General features: G+C 43.6%; 1 protein-coding gene across 1 annotated transcript in view; it reads left to right on the top strand.

The window, feature by feature from the left end:
• Nucleotides 1–19,054, top strand: part of CERS2 (ceramide synthase 2) — a 33,906-nt gene extending 14,852 nt beyond the window's left edge. Inside the window, exons 2-11 of the mRNA XM_040411928.1 lie at nucleotides 1,304–1,477; nucleotides 3,518–3,635; nucleotides 4,023–4,141; nucleotides 5,099–5,156; nucleotides 5,601–5,651; nucleotides 13,383–13,475; nucleotides 13,780–13,908; nucleotides 14,389–14,495; nucleotides 16,181–16,334; nucleotides 18,066–19,054. Coding sequence (XP_040267862.1) covers nucleotides 1,305–1,477; nucleotides 3,518–3,635; nucleotides 4,023–4,141; nucleotides 5,099–5,156; nucleotides 5,601–5,651; nucleotides 13,383–13,475; nucleotides 13,780–13,908; nucleotides 14,389–14,495; nucleotides 16,181–16,334; nucleotides 18,066–18,200 — 1,137 coding nt within the window. The 5' untranslated portion in view covers nucleotide 1,304 and the 3' untranslated portion in view covers nucleotides 18,201–19,054. The remainder of the gene's footprint in view (nucleotides 1–1,303; nucleotides 1,478–3,517; nucleotides 3,636–4,022; nucleotides 4,142–5,098; nucleotides 5,157–5,600; nucleotides 5,652–13,382; nucleotides 13,476–13,779; nucleotides 13,909–14,388; nucleotides 14,496–16,180; nucleotides 16,335–18,065) is intronic.
• Nucleotides 19,055–19,542: the final 488 nt, after the last annotated feature.

The raw sequence follows: 19,542 nt of genomic DNA, 5'->3' as shown, positions 1-19,542 counted from the left end.
ACCTGGGCTGGCCAGGATTTCTTCATGGTTTTTTTGGCTCCGTGTTTAACCCATGACAGTCCTGTAGTCGCATGCCATTTGCATTAAAGGGACGGCAGCTTTAAGCATTGTGTACAGGTACAAAACAAGGGATTAGGGGGTTTCTAAGGCGACCCATTATCCCCCCCAAACTGAATAGTACACTGCGTCGCCTCCATGGCCAGAAAGCTTCCCCCATGTTTTGTTTTTTTTCCCCTAGAAACAGCGCCACTGTTGTCCACAGGCTGTGCGAGGTAATTGCATTCAATTGAAAAGGGCTGAGCTGCAATACCGGATGTATCCTGTGGACAGGAGTGGCGCTATTAGTCATGTGATCCAAATACCATTAGAGATATGATGTGGCGTACAGATCGCATGTCGATGACGTCTTCTGTCTGGCACATGGCGCCCGATACCAGCCCTGGCAGACGCGGCGGGCCTGTTTGGTCGCAGATACATGCCAGGCATCTCTTGAGTGGCTGCCAGCTGTCATTTTCTATGAACGTCGTCTGTGCTCCAATACATTATACTAATCCAACGCTCAGGATGGGAGAGACTTGGGGCCTATTTAGCACAGATTTCACCACATTTTTCATGGGAAATCCCCCGTCAAATCCAATGTGGCCACAGATTCGAAATCCACGTGTCGACTGGATGCAATTGTAACAAACCCTCAGCTGGGAGAAGTAATATAGCTGTAGGTGTTTTCGTTCTCTGGTTGCAAATGAGTAATGTTTCTCCTTTTGTTGACTTCAAGCAGAGATCTTGAATATGGAGAACAGGAGCACAAAGCTGATGAATCCAGGATGCTCCTGGGTTCCCGGGTGGTCCTGTGCTGCCTGCAGGATTGATGGTCTTTGTAATTCAGGCATGACTAGCCGATCCTGCAGGGAAAGGGGGGGGGGGACAACCGTACAATGTTTTCTCTATACACAAACACCAGAGAACTTAAACAAGGGTTTTAGGCTACCACCCCCCAAGAAGTGGAGGGAGATCCAAAAAAGATTTGAGGCTACCCTCCCAAAAATGAAAAAAACTGCAGTACCTGACATAGCCCATAGACAATGGTGGCGCTGTTTGAGGAGATAAAAGGCGAGATATTTAAGAGACTCCGATTTACCCCCCCCCTTTGAATTTTGACTGATGATGGTCGCGGACACCATAGTTCACCGCAGATCTGATCTTAATATGCAAATCAAAAAATGGGTTTTAGAGGAGCCGCCAGACGGATAAGCAAATGACTCTTCTCGCTGCCCTGGATAACGTCTCTGTCTCTTCCCCGCAGGATGCTGCAAACAGCTTACGACTGCTTCTGGTGGCACCGGCTCTGGCTTCCAGAGAACCTGACCTGGGCTGACCTGGACGATAAGGACGGCCGCGTATACGCCAAAGCCTCAGACCTGTACTTCTCCATCCCCCTCGCCTTCCTCTTCCTCGTAGTGCGGTACATCTTTGAAATGTAAGTATTAGATCCTAACGAAGTTGACAAAAATCCGATTCGGCGAAAATTCACAAAGAAATTAGCTTTGTGGCGATTTTATGTAGCGTCAAAGCGCATTTCTTTGATGAATGCGCTGCCCGCTGTTTTTGAACCCCTCAGATGCCCCGTTCATTGCTGATCGCAGCATCTGAGATTAAAAATGAGGGCTTTCAGGGATCTTGATTGAAGATCCCGCACTGAAACTGTGGAGGCCTCTTCGTGCTCAAATGGATAAGGTGAGTATGTTAGGGATTTATTTATTTTTTAACGCCATTTCTGGGAATATTGATTCGCTACCACGAAGCACGAGGAAATTCGGCTTCGCAATGAATCGACTTTTCCCTGAAATTTAGATCAAAGTCCAATTCGCTCAGTCCTAGTAAGTATATTGGTGCTTTCCATTATTTACCTCCAGATGGCGCTGTGATATGTGAGCGCATCGCCATCTGGTGGCTAATGGTTTTCTAGAAGTGGAGCTGCGTGATATAGTGGTTTATTTGTTTAGGCTACTTTCACACTTGCGTTCGGTGCGGATCCGTCTGGTGTCTGCACAGACGGATCTGCACCTATAATGCAAACGCTTGCATCCGTTCAGAACGGATCCGTCTGCATAAACAGCTTTTTCAGATCTGAGTTTTCACGTCGTGAAAACTCAGATCCGACAGTATATTCTAACACAGAGGCGTTCCCCTCTCTCTTCCTCCCCCCCCCCCCCTCCTCCTAATTAAAATCACCACCCCCCCCAGGCTGCCATGGTTACTTAGCAATTTTAGAAGCATTATACTTACCTGTGCTGTCTGTGGCCGGCCGGACGCTCCTCCTACTGGTAAGTGAAAGGTCTGTGCTATAAGCAGTAGCGTCTTGGCTGCCATGGTAATCGATCGGAGCCCCAGTGATTAAACTGGAACTCTCTGCTGCCACCAATGATGGGGGGGTCATTTTAATTAGGGGGGGGGGGGAGAGGGGAGGCCGCACTGGCCGCAAATGAATGTAATACTGGGGAGGGAGGGGGGGGGGGGGGGGCCGCACTGGCCACCAATGTATTTAAAACTGGGGAGGGAGGGGGGTCTGGCCCCTACTGCCTGGCAGCACCTGATCTCTTACAGGGGGCTATGATACGCACAATTAACCCCTCAGGTGTGGCACCTGAGGGGTTAATTGTGCTGATCACAGCCCCCTGTAAGAGATCGGGTGCTGCCAGGCAGCAGGGGGCAGTCATGTACACAGTTCTTAGTATATTCTAACTTAAAGCATCCCCATCACTATGGGAACGCCTCTGTGTTAGAATATACTGTCGTATCTGAGTTTTCACGATCTAACTCAAATCCGATGGTATATTCTAACATAGAGGCGTTCCCATAGTGATGGGGACGCTTCAAGTTAAAATATACCATCGGATTGTAGAAAACTCCGATCCGATGGTATATTAATAGGGACTCCTGACTTTACATTGAAAGTCAATGGGGGACGGATCCGTTAGCAATTGCACCATATTGTGTCAACGTCAAACGGATCCGTCCCCATTGACTTGCATTGTAAGTCAGGACTGATCCGTTTGGCTCCGCACGGCCAGACGGACACCAAAACGCTGCAAGCTGCGTTTTGGTGTCCGCCTGCTGAGCGGAATGGAGGCTGAACGGAGCCAAACTGATGCATTCTGAACGGATCCTTATCCATTCAGAATGCATTGGGGATGAACGGATCAGTTTGGGGCCCCTTGTGATAGTCTTCACAAGCGGAAGCCCAAACGCAAGTGTGAAAGTAGCCTTAAATATTTCCAGAAGTAATTCTAGAGGTACCATGCTAGGCAGAGTTGTAAGAATATAAATAAATATGTATATAAATAATTCAATTTTGTTCACTTTTGGTCTTGATCTGGCTGCTGCACTCATGCTTTACACTGCTTGCTCAGATTGGCTGCTGTGTGTACGCATGAGCGGAGCAGGTAAATATGAGGTTGTCAGGGCCAGCCAATTCTACCAGACTACTGTCTACATAACCCCGTCATGTGTCTTGCAGTCATGTGGCCACCCCGCTCTCCAAGGTACTGGGTGTGAAAAACAAAGTGAAGCTGCGAGCCGCGCCAAATTCCGTCCTGGAGACCTTTTATAAAAGCTGCTCTAAACATCCCAAACAGGTATGAGGTGGCCACCTGGGGGTCAGGTGTGAAGCAGGCGGCCACCAGGGGGTCACAACTTAACCAGGACCCTTTTATGTTACTAAAGTGGGCCATAGGAATCCATACTGGTTATACTGTACGCCCAGTTGGGCCCAGGACAGCACCTCCAGTCTTGTTTTCTGACGATTTGGCCATGTAATGGGGCCACTGTGTGGTTGTAAATCGGACTCCACACCAGTGGTAGTCAATGGGATCCGCTTTTGAAAAAGGTCTGATGACAAAAATGCAGTGCAGAGTACAGATGAGAGGTGATGTCATTGGGGGGGCAGGGTCGAATGTCAATATTCGATCTCTTAGGTTTTATGCAGCAGCTCTAAATTTCCATTTCTGTGAATTTTCTGACAGAATGAGCTGGAGAACTTGTCGCGGGCGAGTAAATGTACCGTGCGGCAGGTGGAAAGATGGTTCCGCCGGAGGCGAAACCAGGACCGGCCAAGTTTACAGAAGAAGTTCCGTGAAGCCAGGTATGAGGAGTGATCGCACTAAACGGTGATCATTAAAGGGGTTCTCTGGGAATTAGGAAAATGAAAATACGCAAATATTACTTTATTATAAATATATTCCCAAATACCTTTCATTAGTTATAATGGCTTGTTTGGTCTGGGGAGCAATCATTAGGAGAAAAAAAATGGCCACCGTCCTATCAGTATACACAGAACCTGTCCTAATCACACAGGAGGACAAGTTACTTCACAACACTGAGCTAAAGAGTCACCTCATCCTCCTCTCTGCTCTGACTTTTTAGGGATTATGATCCTGACTACAGTTTAATATGATATTTAGCTGAATCTTTGTGGGAATGGAGCTCATGAGGAGACATGAAGTACAGAGGACGGACAGACTGTGGTAATGGAGACTGACTACAAGAGCTGCTGCTTATTAGCCACATCTACTCATCATCTTCATTTCTACAGAGATTCAGCTAAAGATTTCATCACCTGTATTCAGGATCATAATCCCTGACAAGTAGGAGAGGATGAGGCGGCTCTTTAGCTCAGTGTTGTGAAGTAACTTGTCCTCCTGTGTGATTTAGGACAGGTTTTGTGTGCACTAATAGGACGGCGGCCATTTTTTTCCCCCCTAATTGCTCCTTAGACAAAATGAACCATTATAACTAATGTAAGGTATTTGGGAATATATTTATAAAGAAGTATTATTTAAGTATTTTTATTTTCTTACTTCCCGGAGAACCCCTTTAATTCTAAATGGTGATCTGTAATTCCCACAACAACCAATCAGATTATAGCAGTGGTCTGATTGGTCACCTCAGAGAAGTGGGGGAGAGTTCCAAATGATGTCAGTCCTGATGAGGAGTCTAGGCCCTTTACATGGCGCTGTGGCCCCCCCCCCCCCCCCCCCTGTTGTCTGTGTTTTGTGTGTTCCGCCCCTCAGCCAATCGGATGTCTGCCTTCTTTTCACAGCTGGAGATTCACCTATTATCTTCTTGCTTTCATTGCTGGCATTGCGATCCTCATAGACGTGAGTAGTCCTTATACCATCTTTCCATGTCTTTGTGGTCTGTGCTATTTCTTTGGGCATTAACCCCGTGTTCTCACCACCCACCAGTCCAACCCTGCATGTAAGGGTCCCTGCTTGAAGGGTTTCTTAAAGGACAACTCTGGGTGTCATGTAATGTGGCATTGATGCCATCCCTGTAAGATGCTGGCTGAAAATTGTAAAGCATTTGCATGTTGTTTTTTTTTGTATTGCTTTTTGTTTTTTTTACTTTGTTCTCATAATGCTTCATTGCCAACCACAATTTTCAGAGCTCTGTGGGTGGAGCTTGGCTATGACGGGTTCTACCAAATTGGGAGGGGGGGGGACAATAAGCCACCTCTGAGCACCTTTCATTGTTGCAAAGTGGTTTGCAGTTTTTATAAGGCATGAATTGAATAATTTTCTACTTTTTGTACATTTGTGCAGAAACCATGGTTTCATGATCTTCGAGAGGTTTGGAAAGATTTCCCGAAACAGGTAATTCCCAGGAGGCTGTATTATAGTAGTTATATTCTTGTACATAGGAGCAGTATTATAGTAGTTATATTCTTGTACATAGGAGGCAGTATTATAGTAGTTATATTCTTGTACATAAGAGCAGTATTATAGTAGTTATATTCTTGTACGTAGGAGCAGTATTATAGTAGTTATATTCTTGTACGTAGGAGCAGTATTATAGTAGTTATATTCTTGTACGTAGGAGCAGTATTATAGTAGTTATATTCTTGTACGTAGGGGCAGTATTATAGTAGTTATACTCATGTACGTAGGAGCAGTATTATAGTAGTTATATTCTTGTACATAGGAAGCAGTATTATAGTAGTTATATTCTTGTACATAGGAGCAGTATTATAGTAGTTATATTCTTGTACATAGGAGCAGTATTATAGTAGTTATATTCTTGTACATAGGAGACAGTATTATAGTAGTTATATTCTTGTACATAGGAGCAGTATTATAGTAGTTATATTCTTGTACATAGGAGGTAGTATTATAGTAGTTATATTCTTGTACATAGGAGGTAGTATTATAGTAGTTATATTCTTGTACATAGGAGCAGTGTTATAGTAGTTATATTCTTGTACATAGGGGCAGTATTATAGTAGTTATATTCTTGTACATAGGGGCAGTATTATAGTAGTTATATTCTTGTACATAGGAGGCAGTATTATAGTAGTTATATTCTTGTACATAGGAGCAGTATTATAGTAGTTATATTCTTGTACATAGGAGGCAGTATTATAGTAGTTATATTCTTGTACATAGGAGCAGTATTATAGTAGTTATATTCTTGTACATAGGGGGCAGTATTATAGTAGTTATATTCTTGTACATAGGAGGCAGTATTATAGTAGTTATATTCTTGTACATAGGAGGCAGTATTATAGTAGTTATATTCTTGTACATAGGAGCAGTATTATAGTAGTTATATTCTTGTACATAGGAGCAGTATTATAGTAGTTATATTCTTGTACATAGGAGCAGTATTATAGTAGTTATATTCTTGTACATAGGAGGCAGTATTATAGTAGTTATATTCTTGTACATAGGGGGCAGTATTATAGTAGTTATATTCTTGTACATAGGGGCAGTATTATAGTAGTTATATTCTTGTACATAGGAGCAGTATTATAGTAGTTATATTCTTGTACATAGGAGCAGTATTATAGTAGTTATATTCTTGTACATAGGAGGCAGTATTATAGTAGATATATTCTTGTACATAGGAGGCAGTATTATAGTAGTTATATTCCTGTACATAGGAGGCAGTATTATAGTAGTTATATTCTTAACCAAATTTATTTTTATTCAAAGTAAGTAAGGCATATCAATCGATCACAAACCATCGTAGCATCACTTGTAAGGCAAAGTCACAAATCGGTCATGGAAGTGACCACAAATGCATGTCAGTGCAACACATGTTGTACAAAATGATACATCAAATGTGACAGACAATAAAAATCAAATATAACACAAATAAGAGGAAAAGAGAGGGACAGGAAGGGAAAGGAAAGGGGGGGGGGGGGTAGGGGAGTTTTCCCCAACTCCATCAGGGGAACTTCCTATATGTCTTCCAGGGCGACCAGATTTTCAGAAAGCGGGAACGCGTGCAAGATTCCCAGTGGGCCAGCTCTTCAAACCTGTAGATCTGATCCACCTTATCCCTCCACATCGAAACAGTGGGAGGTTCAGTATCCTTCCAAAGCAGCGGGATGAGCAGTCTCGCCGTCGTGATGAGCATAGTAGGAAGATCAGATCTACAGGGGGAAAGCGAGTCATTAGGGCACCAAAGCAGAATCAGTTTAGGATCCAGCTTAACCTGCTTAGCACACACCTCATTTATCAGAGCTTCTATACTGGTCCAGAACGCTTTAATCTTTTCACAGTGCCACCAAATGTGTGACAGAGAGCCTACGTCTTTTCTACACCTCCAGCACTCACTTGGGAAATCTGCATTAAGCCTATGCAAGAACTCCGGGGACTTGTACCATCTCGTAAGCAGCTTATACGAGTTTTCTTGTACCTTAATACAGCGGCTAAAGCCGTGAGAGTGTGTAAGGACAAAAGCCCTTTCCGGGTCTGTAAGGTGGATGGACAATTCCCTTTCCCATGAAGAAAGGAAATGTAGCTCAGGAGGGGAGGCTGAGAGTAACTCCTTATATATGGTAGACAGCGGTTTAGGGATCCTACGGGCATCTGATAGTCTCTTAGACAGCCAAGAGGGGGTTCCAGAGGTGGTGGGGGGTGGTAGCTTAATCATCTTAATCTCCTTCTGCAGGGCAAAACTCTGTAGGAAGGAAGCTTTTTTGACTTTAGGGTCATTCAAGACCGTGGACCAATCCAGGGACCCATCCGGGGACCTAATCTCACTTAAAGGGATCTCGGCCAAAAGAGGCCAGATACCTGAGGGCTTCTCGGCTTCCGGATGGACATAAAACTGTAAAGAGGAAAGCGGAGTACCCGGTATGGGAAACTCAATTGTTCTATCCTTAAACTGCTTGGCCCACTCAACAAACATACCCTTCCATAGGAGTGGCAAAGAGGAACCACCCGGAGAACAAGGGGACAACCCCCAGAGAATCCGCTTCATTCTAGTGGAGAGCAGAGAGCGCTCAAGACACACATATGGAGCACTATAAGTGCTATTGAGGAGGGATAGACCTCTAAATAGTTGAAAGGCCACATAGTAGGAACGTATGTCGGGCAGACCAAAGCCGCCAAACCTCCTCTCTCTGGTCAGCACCGAATAAGCAATTCTGGAGGGTTTACTTCCCCACAAAAAGAGGGAAAAAACTCTGCGGATGTCTACAAAAAATGAGTGCGGCAGCCAGATAGGCAACACCTGCAGAAGGTACAAAAATTTAGGAGCTATAAAGGTCTTGAGGTAGTTCCTCTTGCCACACCAGGAAATAAACGGCAGTCTAATAGAGTGCAGCTGCTTCCTAACTGAGGACAATAAGGGGGCATAATTCAGAGCAAATAAGTCCTTCGCCTGAGCCGGGACGTGCACTCCCAAAAATACTATGTCTTTTGTAGCCCAGTGAAAGGGGGTAGTATTCTGAAGGGCCTCTTTAACCGATTCTGGACAAGTAACGTTTAGGGCCATTGACTTGCTATAGTTAATTTTAAAGTTTGACACATAGCCAAACTCCTCAAAAAGAGACAAAAGCCTAGGGAAGGATGTTTCGGGATTGGAGGTCATGATAAGTAGGTCATCTGCAAATGCGGCTGTCAAGTGGGTCCGAGAATCAATGGTCAAGCCCCTAACCGCAGGATCCTGCCGGATCTTACACAGCAAAGTCTCCATCACTATGACAAACAGAGATGGGGAGAGAGGACATCCCTGCCTCGTCCCATTGGATATGGAAAAGGAGAGAGAAAGCGTACCATTTATTTTGAGTTTGGCAGACGGGGCTGAGTACAGAGTGAAGATCGCAGATATAAACGAGTCTGGGAAACCAAACCTCGACAGGGCCCGCGACATATAATGCCAACCGACCCTGTCGGAGGCCTTCTCCGCGTCCGTGCTCAGCAAAGCCAGAGGCGCAGAGGAGCTTCTAGCCCAATCCATAAGATGGAGCAAACGTATCGTGTTTTCACAGCCCTGTCTGCCACGCACAAACCCCACTTGCTCGCTATCAATAAGATCCGGCAGGATCAGCTGTATTCGCTGCGCCAGAATCTTGGCCCACCACTTGACATCCGCATTCAGCAGTGAAATCGGGCGATAACTGCCACAGTGGAGGGGGTCTTTGTTTTCTTTATGGATTATAGTTATGTGGGCCTCTAACGTTTGGGGGGGTAGAGAACCTCCAGACAGGAGGAAATTACAGAGTGCCTGAAAATGAGGAGTCAAAACGTCTTTGAAGGTCTTGTAATACGATATAGGGAGTCCATCCGGGCCTGGACTTTTACCTGAAGGAATGGAGGAAAGGACCTTGCCAATTTCCTCTCTTGATACAGGGGCGACTAGTTGGGAAGCTTGTAGGGGACTAACAGAGGGCAGCTTCAGAGTGGACAGGAACTCATCTGTGGCTTGCTCAATAGAGGCTGAACCAGGACGGTCTGGAGTGGGGAGGTTATATAGATCCGCATAAAAAGCACTAAACGCTTTCGCTATATCGTGAGTCGACTTGTGCTTATTGCCTTTCGCATCTAGAATAGCAGGGATAAATGAATCCGCGTGGCGTTGCTTAGCCATGGCAGACATCAGTTTATTCCCTTTGTTCCCATGAGCATAAGCTTTAAACCTGGAGCGGAATATAAGTTTAGCTGATTTGGCGTTGAGCAAGTTTTTCAGTCCCGTCCTGGCCTCCGCTAATTCAGCAGCCACAGCCTGAGCCTGGGTTTGCTTATGGGTCAGTTCAAGACTCGCTATGCGGGACAGCAGGTAATCTACAGCCTTGGAGCGCAACTTTTTAACATGCGAGCCCAGGGAAATTAATTCTCCTCTAACCACTGCCTTATGAGTCTCCCACAAGATGGAGGGAGGAGGGTCGCCCACTGCATTAAGAGAGAAGAATTCAGACATAATCCGGGAGATTCTAGCTGCATTGGTAGGGTCGGAGATCAATGTGTCATTAAGACGCCATATTCTCTCTCGTTTAGGAAGAGCTGTCATAGACACTCGGAGAAATACTGGGGCGTGATCAGAAAGCGTAATGTTCCCAATCCTCGTGTCTACCACCTGAGAAATATGGGGGGAGGATAAAAACAAGTAGTCCAACCTATGGAAGGATTTTTTAGCGTTTGAATAAAACGTATAGTAGTTATATTCTTGTACATAGGAGGCAGTATTATAGTAGTTATATTCTTGTACATAGGAGCAGTATTATAGTAGTTATATTGTTGTACATAGGAGGCAGTATTATAGTAGTTATATTCTTGTACATAGGAGGCAGTATTATAGTAGTTATATTATTGTACATAGGAGGCAGTATTATAGTAGTTATATTCTTGTACATAGGAGGCAGTATTATAGTAGTTATATTCTTGTACATAGGAGCAGTATTATAGTAGTTATATTCTTGTACATAGGAGCAGTATTATAGTAGTTATAGTCTTGTACATAGGAGCAGTATTATAGTAGTTATATTCTTGTACATAGGAGGCAGTATTATAGTAGTTATATTCTTGTACATAGGAGGCAGTATTATAGTAGTTATATTCTTGTACATAGGAGCAGTATTATAGTAGTTATATTCTTGTACATAGGAGCAGTATTATAGTAGTTATATTCTTGTACATAGGAGGCAGTATTATAGTAGTTATATTCTTGTACATAGGAGCAGTATTATAGTAGTTATATTCTTGTACATAGGAGCAGTATTATAGTAGTTATATTGTTGTACATAGGAGGCAGTATTATAGTAGTTATATTCTTGTACATAGGAGGCAGTATTATAGTAGTTATATTCTTGTACATAGGAGCAGTATTATAGTAGTTATATTCTTGTACATAGGAGCAGTATTATAGTAGTTATATTGTTGTACATAGGAGGCAGTATTATAGTAGTTATATTCTTGTACATAGGAGGCAGTATTATAGTAGTTATATTCTTGTACATGGGAGGCAGTATTATAGTAGTTATATTCCTGTACATGGGAGGCAGTATTATAGTAGTTATATTATTGTACATAGGAGGCAGTATTATAGTAGTTATATTCTTGTACATAGGAGGCAGTATTATAGTAGTTATATTCTTGTACATAGGAGCAGTATTATAGTAGTTATATTCTTGTACATAGGAGGCAGTATTATAGTAGTTATATTCTTGTACATAGGAGGCAGTATTATAGTAGTTATATTCTTGTACATAGGAGGCAGTATTATAGTAGTTATATTCTTGTACATAGGAGCAGTATTATAGTAGTTATATTCTTGTACATAGGAGCAGTATTATAGTAGTTATATTCTTGTACATAGGAGCAGTATTATAGTAGTTATATTGTTGTACATAGGAGGCAGTATTATAGTAGTTATATTCTTGTACATAGGAGGCAGTATTATAGTAGTTATATTCTTGTACATAGGAGCAGTATTATAGTAGTTATATTCTTGTACATAGGAGGCAGTATTATAGTAGTTATGTTCTTGTACATAGGAGCAGTATTATAGTAGTTATATTCTTGTACATAGGAGGCAGTATTATAGTAGTTATATTCTTGTACATAGGAGGCAGTATTATAGTAGTTATATTCTTGTACATAGGAGGCAGTATTATAGTAGTTATATTCTTGTACATGGGAGGCAGTATTATAGTAGTTATATTCCTGTACATGGGAGGCAGTATTATAGTAGTTATATTATTGTACATAGGAGCAGTATTATAGTAGTTATATTCCTGTACATAGGGGCAGTATTATAGTAGTTATATTCTTGTACATAGGAGCAGTATTATAGTAGTTATATTCTTGTATATAGGAGGCAGTATTATAGTAGTTATATTCTTGTACATAGGAGCAGTACTATAGTAGTTATATTCTTGTCCATAGGAGCAGTATTATAGTAGTTATATTCTTGTATATAGGAGGCAGTATTATAGTAGTTATATTCTTGTACACAGGAGCAGTATTATAGTAGTTATATTCTTGCACATAGGAGGCAGTATTATAGTAGTTATATTATTGTACATAGGAGGCAGTATTATAGTAGTTATATTCTTGTACATAGGAGGCAGTATTATAGTAGTTATATTCTTGTACATAGGAGCAGTATTATAGTAGTTATATTCTTGTACATAGGAGGCAGTATTATAGTAGTTATATTCTTGTACATAGGAGCAGTATTATAGTAGTTATAGTCTTGTACATAGGAGCAGTATTATAGTAGTTATATTCTTGTACATAGGAGGCAGTATTATAGTAGTTATATTCTTGTACATAGGAGGCAGTATTATAGTAGTTATATTCTTGTACATAGGAGGCAGTATTATAGTAGTTATATTCTTGTACATAGGAGGCAGTATTATAGTAGTTATATTCTTGTACATAGGAGCAGTATTATAGTAGTTATATTCTTGTACATAGGAGCAGTATTATAGTAGTTATATTCTTGTACATAGGAGCAGTATTATAGTAGTTATATTCTTGTACATAGGAGGCAGTATTATAGTAGTTATATTCTTGTACATAGGAGGCAGTATTATAGTAGTTATATTCTTGTACATAGGAGGCAGTATTATAGTAGTTATATTCTTGTACATAGGAGCAGTATTATAGTAGTTATATTCTTGTACATAGGAGCAGTATTATAGTAGTTATATTCTTGTACATAGGAGCAGTATTATAGTAGTTATATTCTTGTACATAGGAGGCAGTATTATAGTAGTTATATTCTTGTACATAGGAGGCAGTATTATAGTAGTTATATTCTTGTACATAGGATCAGTATTATAGTAGTTATATTCTTGTACATAGGAGCAGTATTATAGTAGTTATATTCTTGTACATAGGAGCAGTATTATAGTAGTTATATTCTTGTACATAGGAGCAGTATTATAGTAGTTATATTCTTGTACATAGGGGCAGTATTATAGCAGTTATATTCTTGTACATAGGAGGCAGTATTATAGCAGTTGTAGAGATGTGTGTATGTACCCTAATAAGCTGAGAACACAGTTGGAGCACCCCCTTGAGATGCAGCATTTACCCCCAGGCTGAGAACATAAGGTCTGGTATATACTGATCTCCTCTCTTCTTCTCCAGACTATGCTGCCATCCCAGTACTGGTATTACATGATAGAACTGGGATTCTACTGGTCCCTACTCTTCAGAGTGGCATTTGACGTCAAGAGGAAGGTAGGTACTACTAGTAGTATGTCTTTTATGGTGGCTGCTCCTATAAATTTTCTGCACTGAGCTGACACCATGAAGGCGGACAGGCTCTGTATAAACACTTGACCACTAGGGGGCAGCAGTAAGTTATGGTGGCTTGCCGTCTTGCAGGAGAATTCTGAATTCAGCTTTGTATGTGAATGGAGTATAAGCTACTTACTGGAAGTTTGTAAAAGAGAAGTGAATAAAAGTGGATTTTGTGTTGCTTATTGTCCCTAAAATGTATTCCTGATCATTTCAATAAGATTTTTACTTTTGTCACATCCAGGACTTTAAAGAGCAGATCGTCCACCACGTGGCCACCCTTGTACTGATCAGCTTCTCGTGGTGTGCCAACTACATCCGTGTGGGTACTTTGGTGCTGGTTATTCATGACGCCTCTGACTTCTTCCTGGAGGTGAGCTCCACGTGATCTCTGTGTCTTTGTTTAAAGCTTAATTCCACTGGAAAGACACATCCACTATAATATTTAAGTTGCGTGCCTGTCCTTCAACCGGAGAGGACATCTGAGATGCCTATCCAGAGTAACGTCGTGAAGGTGAAGCTCGACCTTTTTATCATTCTGTATTTTTCCTGATACACAGCTCCAAATCCCCTGCATAACCACTGGTTTCTATGAAAACAGCAGCCACCACTAGAGGGAGCTTTATGCATACAGTGGACGTCAATGGATAACAATAGTATTAGAAAAACATGGCCTTCTTCCAAAACCAGCATCGCGCCTGGCCACAGGCTGTGCGTGCCACTGCAGCTCAGTCCCATTCACATTGGTAGAGCTGAGCTGCCCATGGACAGCTGTCCCATTGTCTGCCATGTTTCTCCACGTGAAACACAACCCTCAACAATAAGTTCCATTCTTCTTTCTCCCCTTTTACAGTCTGCAAAAATGTTCAACTACGCCGGCTGGAAGGAGACCTGCAACAACTTGTTTGTGGTCTTCGCCTTGGTCTTCATCATCACAAGGATCATCATCTTTCCCTTCTGGTGAGTAGCGGCTGAGGTTGATGGACACAGGACTTTTTTCCTTCATGATATGGTAAAACCAGCGAACGTTCCTTTTGGGCCTTATTCAGTCAGTGTTTTATTTTAGCATTTTGAAGTTAAAACCAGGATTGGATCCTAAAAACAGGTTGAATGTAAAGGGAAGACCTGCAGTTATGTGTGAATAAGGCATTAAAGGGGTTGTGCAAGAATTGAGGGTGGGTTCTGCTGCACCTGAAAAGGGAAGCTCCTTCTCTTGGAGACCTGCGAGACTCCTCTGGGTTCCCGCGATGTCAAGATCCGGTTTGACATCATCGTAGCTGGCCGAGGCGGTGTAAGGCTCACATTGCGTCATGACAAATGGTTGCAAGGGCAGTCTCTGCTGCAGCCAATCGCAGACAATGTGAACATCCGTTTTAACAACGCTGGAGCCTAGAGGAGCTTTGCAGGCCTACAGGAGAAGGAGCGGGGAGCTGGTAAGTAAGGTTCCCTTTGCGGGTCCTGCAGATTGGCTGGCTTTGCCAACCCCGTTTCTCATTCTTGCACAACCCCCCCGCCACTTTAAGGCAACCTTAGTTTCTTGAACTGTGCTGTCCCCTCCAAAACCAGTTTCAGGATCGGCATGCTGTCATGGAGGTGCCCCGAAATGTAACCTTACTTTTCTTCTAGCAATCCAGTCCTCTGATTCTGAGAAATGCTTACCGTATTTTTATGCAAATAAGGTATTTGGTGCACAGTGGGCGGAGTTGCTCTACTCGGTGCATCTGGCTTCCCCTGTAATCGCAGGGACTGTCAAGCAAGCCTGGGAAGACGCTGGCCGGCATAGCAGTGGCGCAATGGTGCACTAAACTGAGCGTCCCCTCCAGGAGTGCACCGAAAACCTTATTGCAGAAAAATAAAGCTTTTCTTGGGGTGGAAGGATGGGATTTTCACAAGAAAGTTCAGGGCAACTTCCCTACACTGTGGTATGCTTAATTTACTTTAAAGAGGTATTCCAGGATGTTATCAATATCAGGTCAGTGGGGGTCCGACACCCCTCAACCCCACAGAGAAGCTGTTTCAGCGTAGCCTGTGTATTGCGCTGTGAATAGAGCTGGTAACTGCAGCGCTACGCCTGTTCACTTCAATGGGAGCAGCAGTGTGGTTACCAGTGGTCGGGTTGTTGACTTCCACTGAGGCCTGTTTCACACAACCATTTTTATTTTTTTTTCATTCCGTATATGGAACCATTCATTTCAATGGTTCAGCAAAAAAGAAACTGAATGTGTTCTGTATGCATTCCTTTTCCGTTTTTCCGTTCCGTGGCTCCATTCAAGTCAATGGGTCCGCAAAAAAAAAAAAAGGAACACATACGGAAATGTATCCGTTCCGTTTTTGCGGAACCATCTATTGAAAATGTTATGCCCAGCCCAATTTTTTTCTATGTAAATTTTTCTATGCCATACGGAAACGAAAAACGCATCCGGGGAAGAAACGGCCCGCAAAACACTAAAAAAGCCATACGGTCGTGTGAAAGAGGCCTGAAACTGATGGTTTATCCTGAGGACAGACCACTAGTATTTAATACATCCTACAATGCCTCTTTAAGCTGGTCTTATCGACAGGTCCTGACCACTTGCGGCTCCACCTTATTTATCATGGAGGACATTGCCCGTCTGTTACATCCGTTTTTTTCTCCTCTCCTGCAGGATCTTACATTGCACCTGGGTTTACCCTCTGGAGATTTACCAGCCTTTCTTTGGCTATTACTTCTTCAATGTCATGCTGTGGGTACTGCAGAGTCTGCACGTATTCTGGGCTTACCTCATCCTTGGCATGGCCCACAAATTTCTTACAGGCAAGGTAAGACTCACATTAAATTATTATTAATCCAATGTTTTATTCAGTGTTGGTCCGAGTGCTGAGATCGCCAACAATCTCAAGAACGAGGAGAGAAGCTCCCAAGCGAGCGCTGCTTTACTCTTGTGCTGAGCAGCGAGGAGATGACTACTTGACGTTCTATTAGGGCCGTCTTCTCTACCGGGCACTTCTCTGTACTCCTTCTAGCGATCGCCAGGGGTCTAGGCACTCAGACTCCCACCAATCAAAACTGTTGCTAGGACATACCAAAAGTTTCAAAAAAAGGGCAGTTACTGTTTCAATGTATGGAGTGGAAGCTTAATACTTGAAGGCACATATCAGAGTGCAGCTGCCTCCTATCTCTCTTCCAAGAACCCCTTATTTAACCCCCTATTAGGGTGCATTCACACACGGTAGGTTTGTGGCAGTCATTCCTGCGACCCATGAGTGGGGCCTCCAGACATCCATGCAGAAACATCCCTATTCTGATGCATTTTTAATTTGCAGAAATTGCTAAGAACCTGCCGCATGTGAACCTGACTTACTTAATAACACTTATCAGCCCGATTTGGGCTCAGGCTTGCTCATGTGTTAAAGGGGTTGTCCAGCCACTGGATCTGGCATCGGGCATAGAGAGACATTGCTGCTGCCAAGACAACTATCGAATGCCCAGCAAGTATAGTGGATGTGGCCTAGTAATTAGATTAGGATACATACGTGATACTTGCCGGACCTTTGAAAGCCCCTTTAATTGTGACTGACATGAGTGTTGTACAGAGAAGTCTTAAAGGGGTTTTCTCATCTAAGACAATGGGGGCATATCGCTGGGATATGCCCCCATTGTCTTATAGGTGCGGGTCCCACCGCTGGGACCCGCACCTATATCGAGAACGGAGCCCCGAAAGTAAAGGAGAGTGCACTGCGCATGCGCAGCCGCTCTCCATTCATTTCTATGGGGGCCACCGAAAATAGCCAAGCGCTGGCTCGGCTATTGCCGTCTGCCCCATAGAAATGAATGGGAGCATGGGCTGCACATGCGCGGCACACTCCCATTCACTTCTATGGGAGAGGCGGGGATTAGCGCTTGGTGGTGGACGGACCACGGGAAATCTGGGGTCCTCCAGCCACAGCGCTCCCCGCTCCGTTCTCGATATAGGTGCGGGTCCCAGCGGTGGCACCCGCACCTATCAGAAAATGGGGGCATATCCTAGCGATATGCCCCCATTGTCTAAGATGGGAATACCCCTTTAAAGAAGGTTTTAGGAAAACATGGCTGCCTTCTTTCTGAAACATCACCACTTTTCTTTACTCACCCAGCTTGTCGATAAGAGATGCTGTTTGTTGAAGCAAGCAGCCATGTCAAGTCACATAAACCTCACTCTAAAGGGGTTGTCCAACTTCAAGAGAAAATATGACAGCCCTTGGGATCAGCCTGCGATAAAAAACGGATCCTGCACCGATGGCATCATGATGGTGCGCCACTGAGGCCAGCGATTGGCTGCAGCAGTCACGTGTTATCAAAGTGACTTCACTGCTGCAGCCAATCCAGAGCGGTGGCGAGAGTCTGCCATGTATTATTGCGGGCTGTTTTCTCTTGAAGCCAGACATCCCTTTAAGGACATGGAAGCAGCAAGCCTATATTTGTTGCTGCTCCTCCTTGCTCTATAGACAGAGGGACATCATGGCTGCAGGGGTGTCAGTGATATCTCTTATGGTTTCTACTAACTCCTCCAGCTGGAACAAGATGAAAGAAGCGACAAAGATGAAACTGACATTCCAGACGAAGACGACGAGGAACCGGCCAAGAACGGGGCCGTGTCCAACGGTCACTCGGTGCTGAACAACAACAACCACCACAAAGCGGATTAACCCCGGAATAGACCTGCGGCTTCTACCCCTGACATTCCTGAGGAAGTCATACTGGCTCTCTTACACTACTGAAACCTACCTTGCCAACATCTCAACACCTTCCTCGTGAAGCCATGGAAGGTGAGCAGTGGAGCTTCTCCACTGGACAATTCATTTTTTTTATTTTTTTTTTATTTTAATTTTTTTACTTTAATAAAATAAACTCGAACCCTCTGTACACTGCTCCCCGCAAGTAGATGAACCTTCTTCTCCATGCACCTGTAAGTGCCCGCTGCTCGCTGGACTGGTTGTAGACGCCGATGTACATTCCAGAGAGGACTTTCTTCTCGTCTGTTTTTGCATTTGGACTGGAGAATGAGTCGTATGACCTGGATAAGGGCGGTGAAGGTGTTCATCGTGCTGCAACGTAGGCCCAGCTCCATGGGTTGAACCACTGACTGTTAAGTGTATTATTATTATTTTTTTTAAGGGGGGGGCCTTAATATTTACCTGAAGACCCTAAGCGCCATTTTACTATGAGGACAATCCATGTTAATGCTGCACATGCTCCATGTGGCGTGATCCCTAAGCTCAGGCTGTAATTCCTGGCCTTGGCCTCTGGAGTATCTCAGAAGGTTTAGCAGACATATTTATTGTAGCAGTTCGGACTTGTTGCCAATCTGAACCAAATGTTACCTCGTTTCAATCCATTTCCACCCTGTTCATGCCGATATGTGTCATTTTTAAACCTTGAGGTAGATCCCGATTCCATTATCTTTTATCACCTATCAATGGCCTGTCTCCTCATCGCGGCGGTCGCCATCTTCCTAGCGAACTAATAAATTGCAATGTAATAAATATTTGTTTACAAAAGAAATCTATGAAGTTGTTCTAGCTTACCATCAACCGCTGGGCTGCAGTTATGACTTAAAGGGGTTGTCTTCTATCCTAACCCTAGGCCACCGATGTCAGAGATGGGACCCACACCTGTCTCCAGAGCAGGACCCCTGAAATGAGCGGAGAGCTGCCAACTTCCATTCACTTGTATGGGACTGCCGAGTGCTGACTTGGCTAGCTCTGGCAGTCCCACAGAAGTGAACGGAGCAGTGGCGGAGCTTACATCTTGCTCTCTCCTTCTATTTCTATAGGATTTTGAAAAGGGCAGAGCACGCCTGCTCAGCTACTCCTGACCTCCCATAGAAATGCAGTGTGCTAAATCATGGCAGCTCCTTCATTCTGGGGATGAGTGAGGGGCCCAGAGGTCAGACCCCCCTCCACAAGTCATGGCACACAGCCTAACGATATGCCATCACTTTACCAGATAGGAAGAGCTGCAGCATTCGGTTCTGAAAAATTGCAGACA

The sequence above is a fragment of the Bufo bufo genome, chromosome 11, assembly GCF_905171765.1.
Source record: "Bufo bufo chromosome 11, aBufBuf1.1, whole genome shotgun sequence".
NCBI lineage: Eukaryota > Metazoa > Chordata > Amphibia > Anura > Bufonidae > Bufo > Bufo bufo.
Note: the sequence above shows the minus strand (reverse complement) of the source record. Positions and strands in the feature narration are given on the sequence as shown.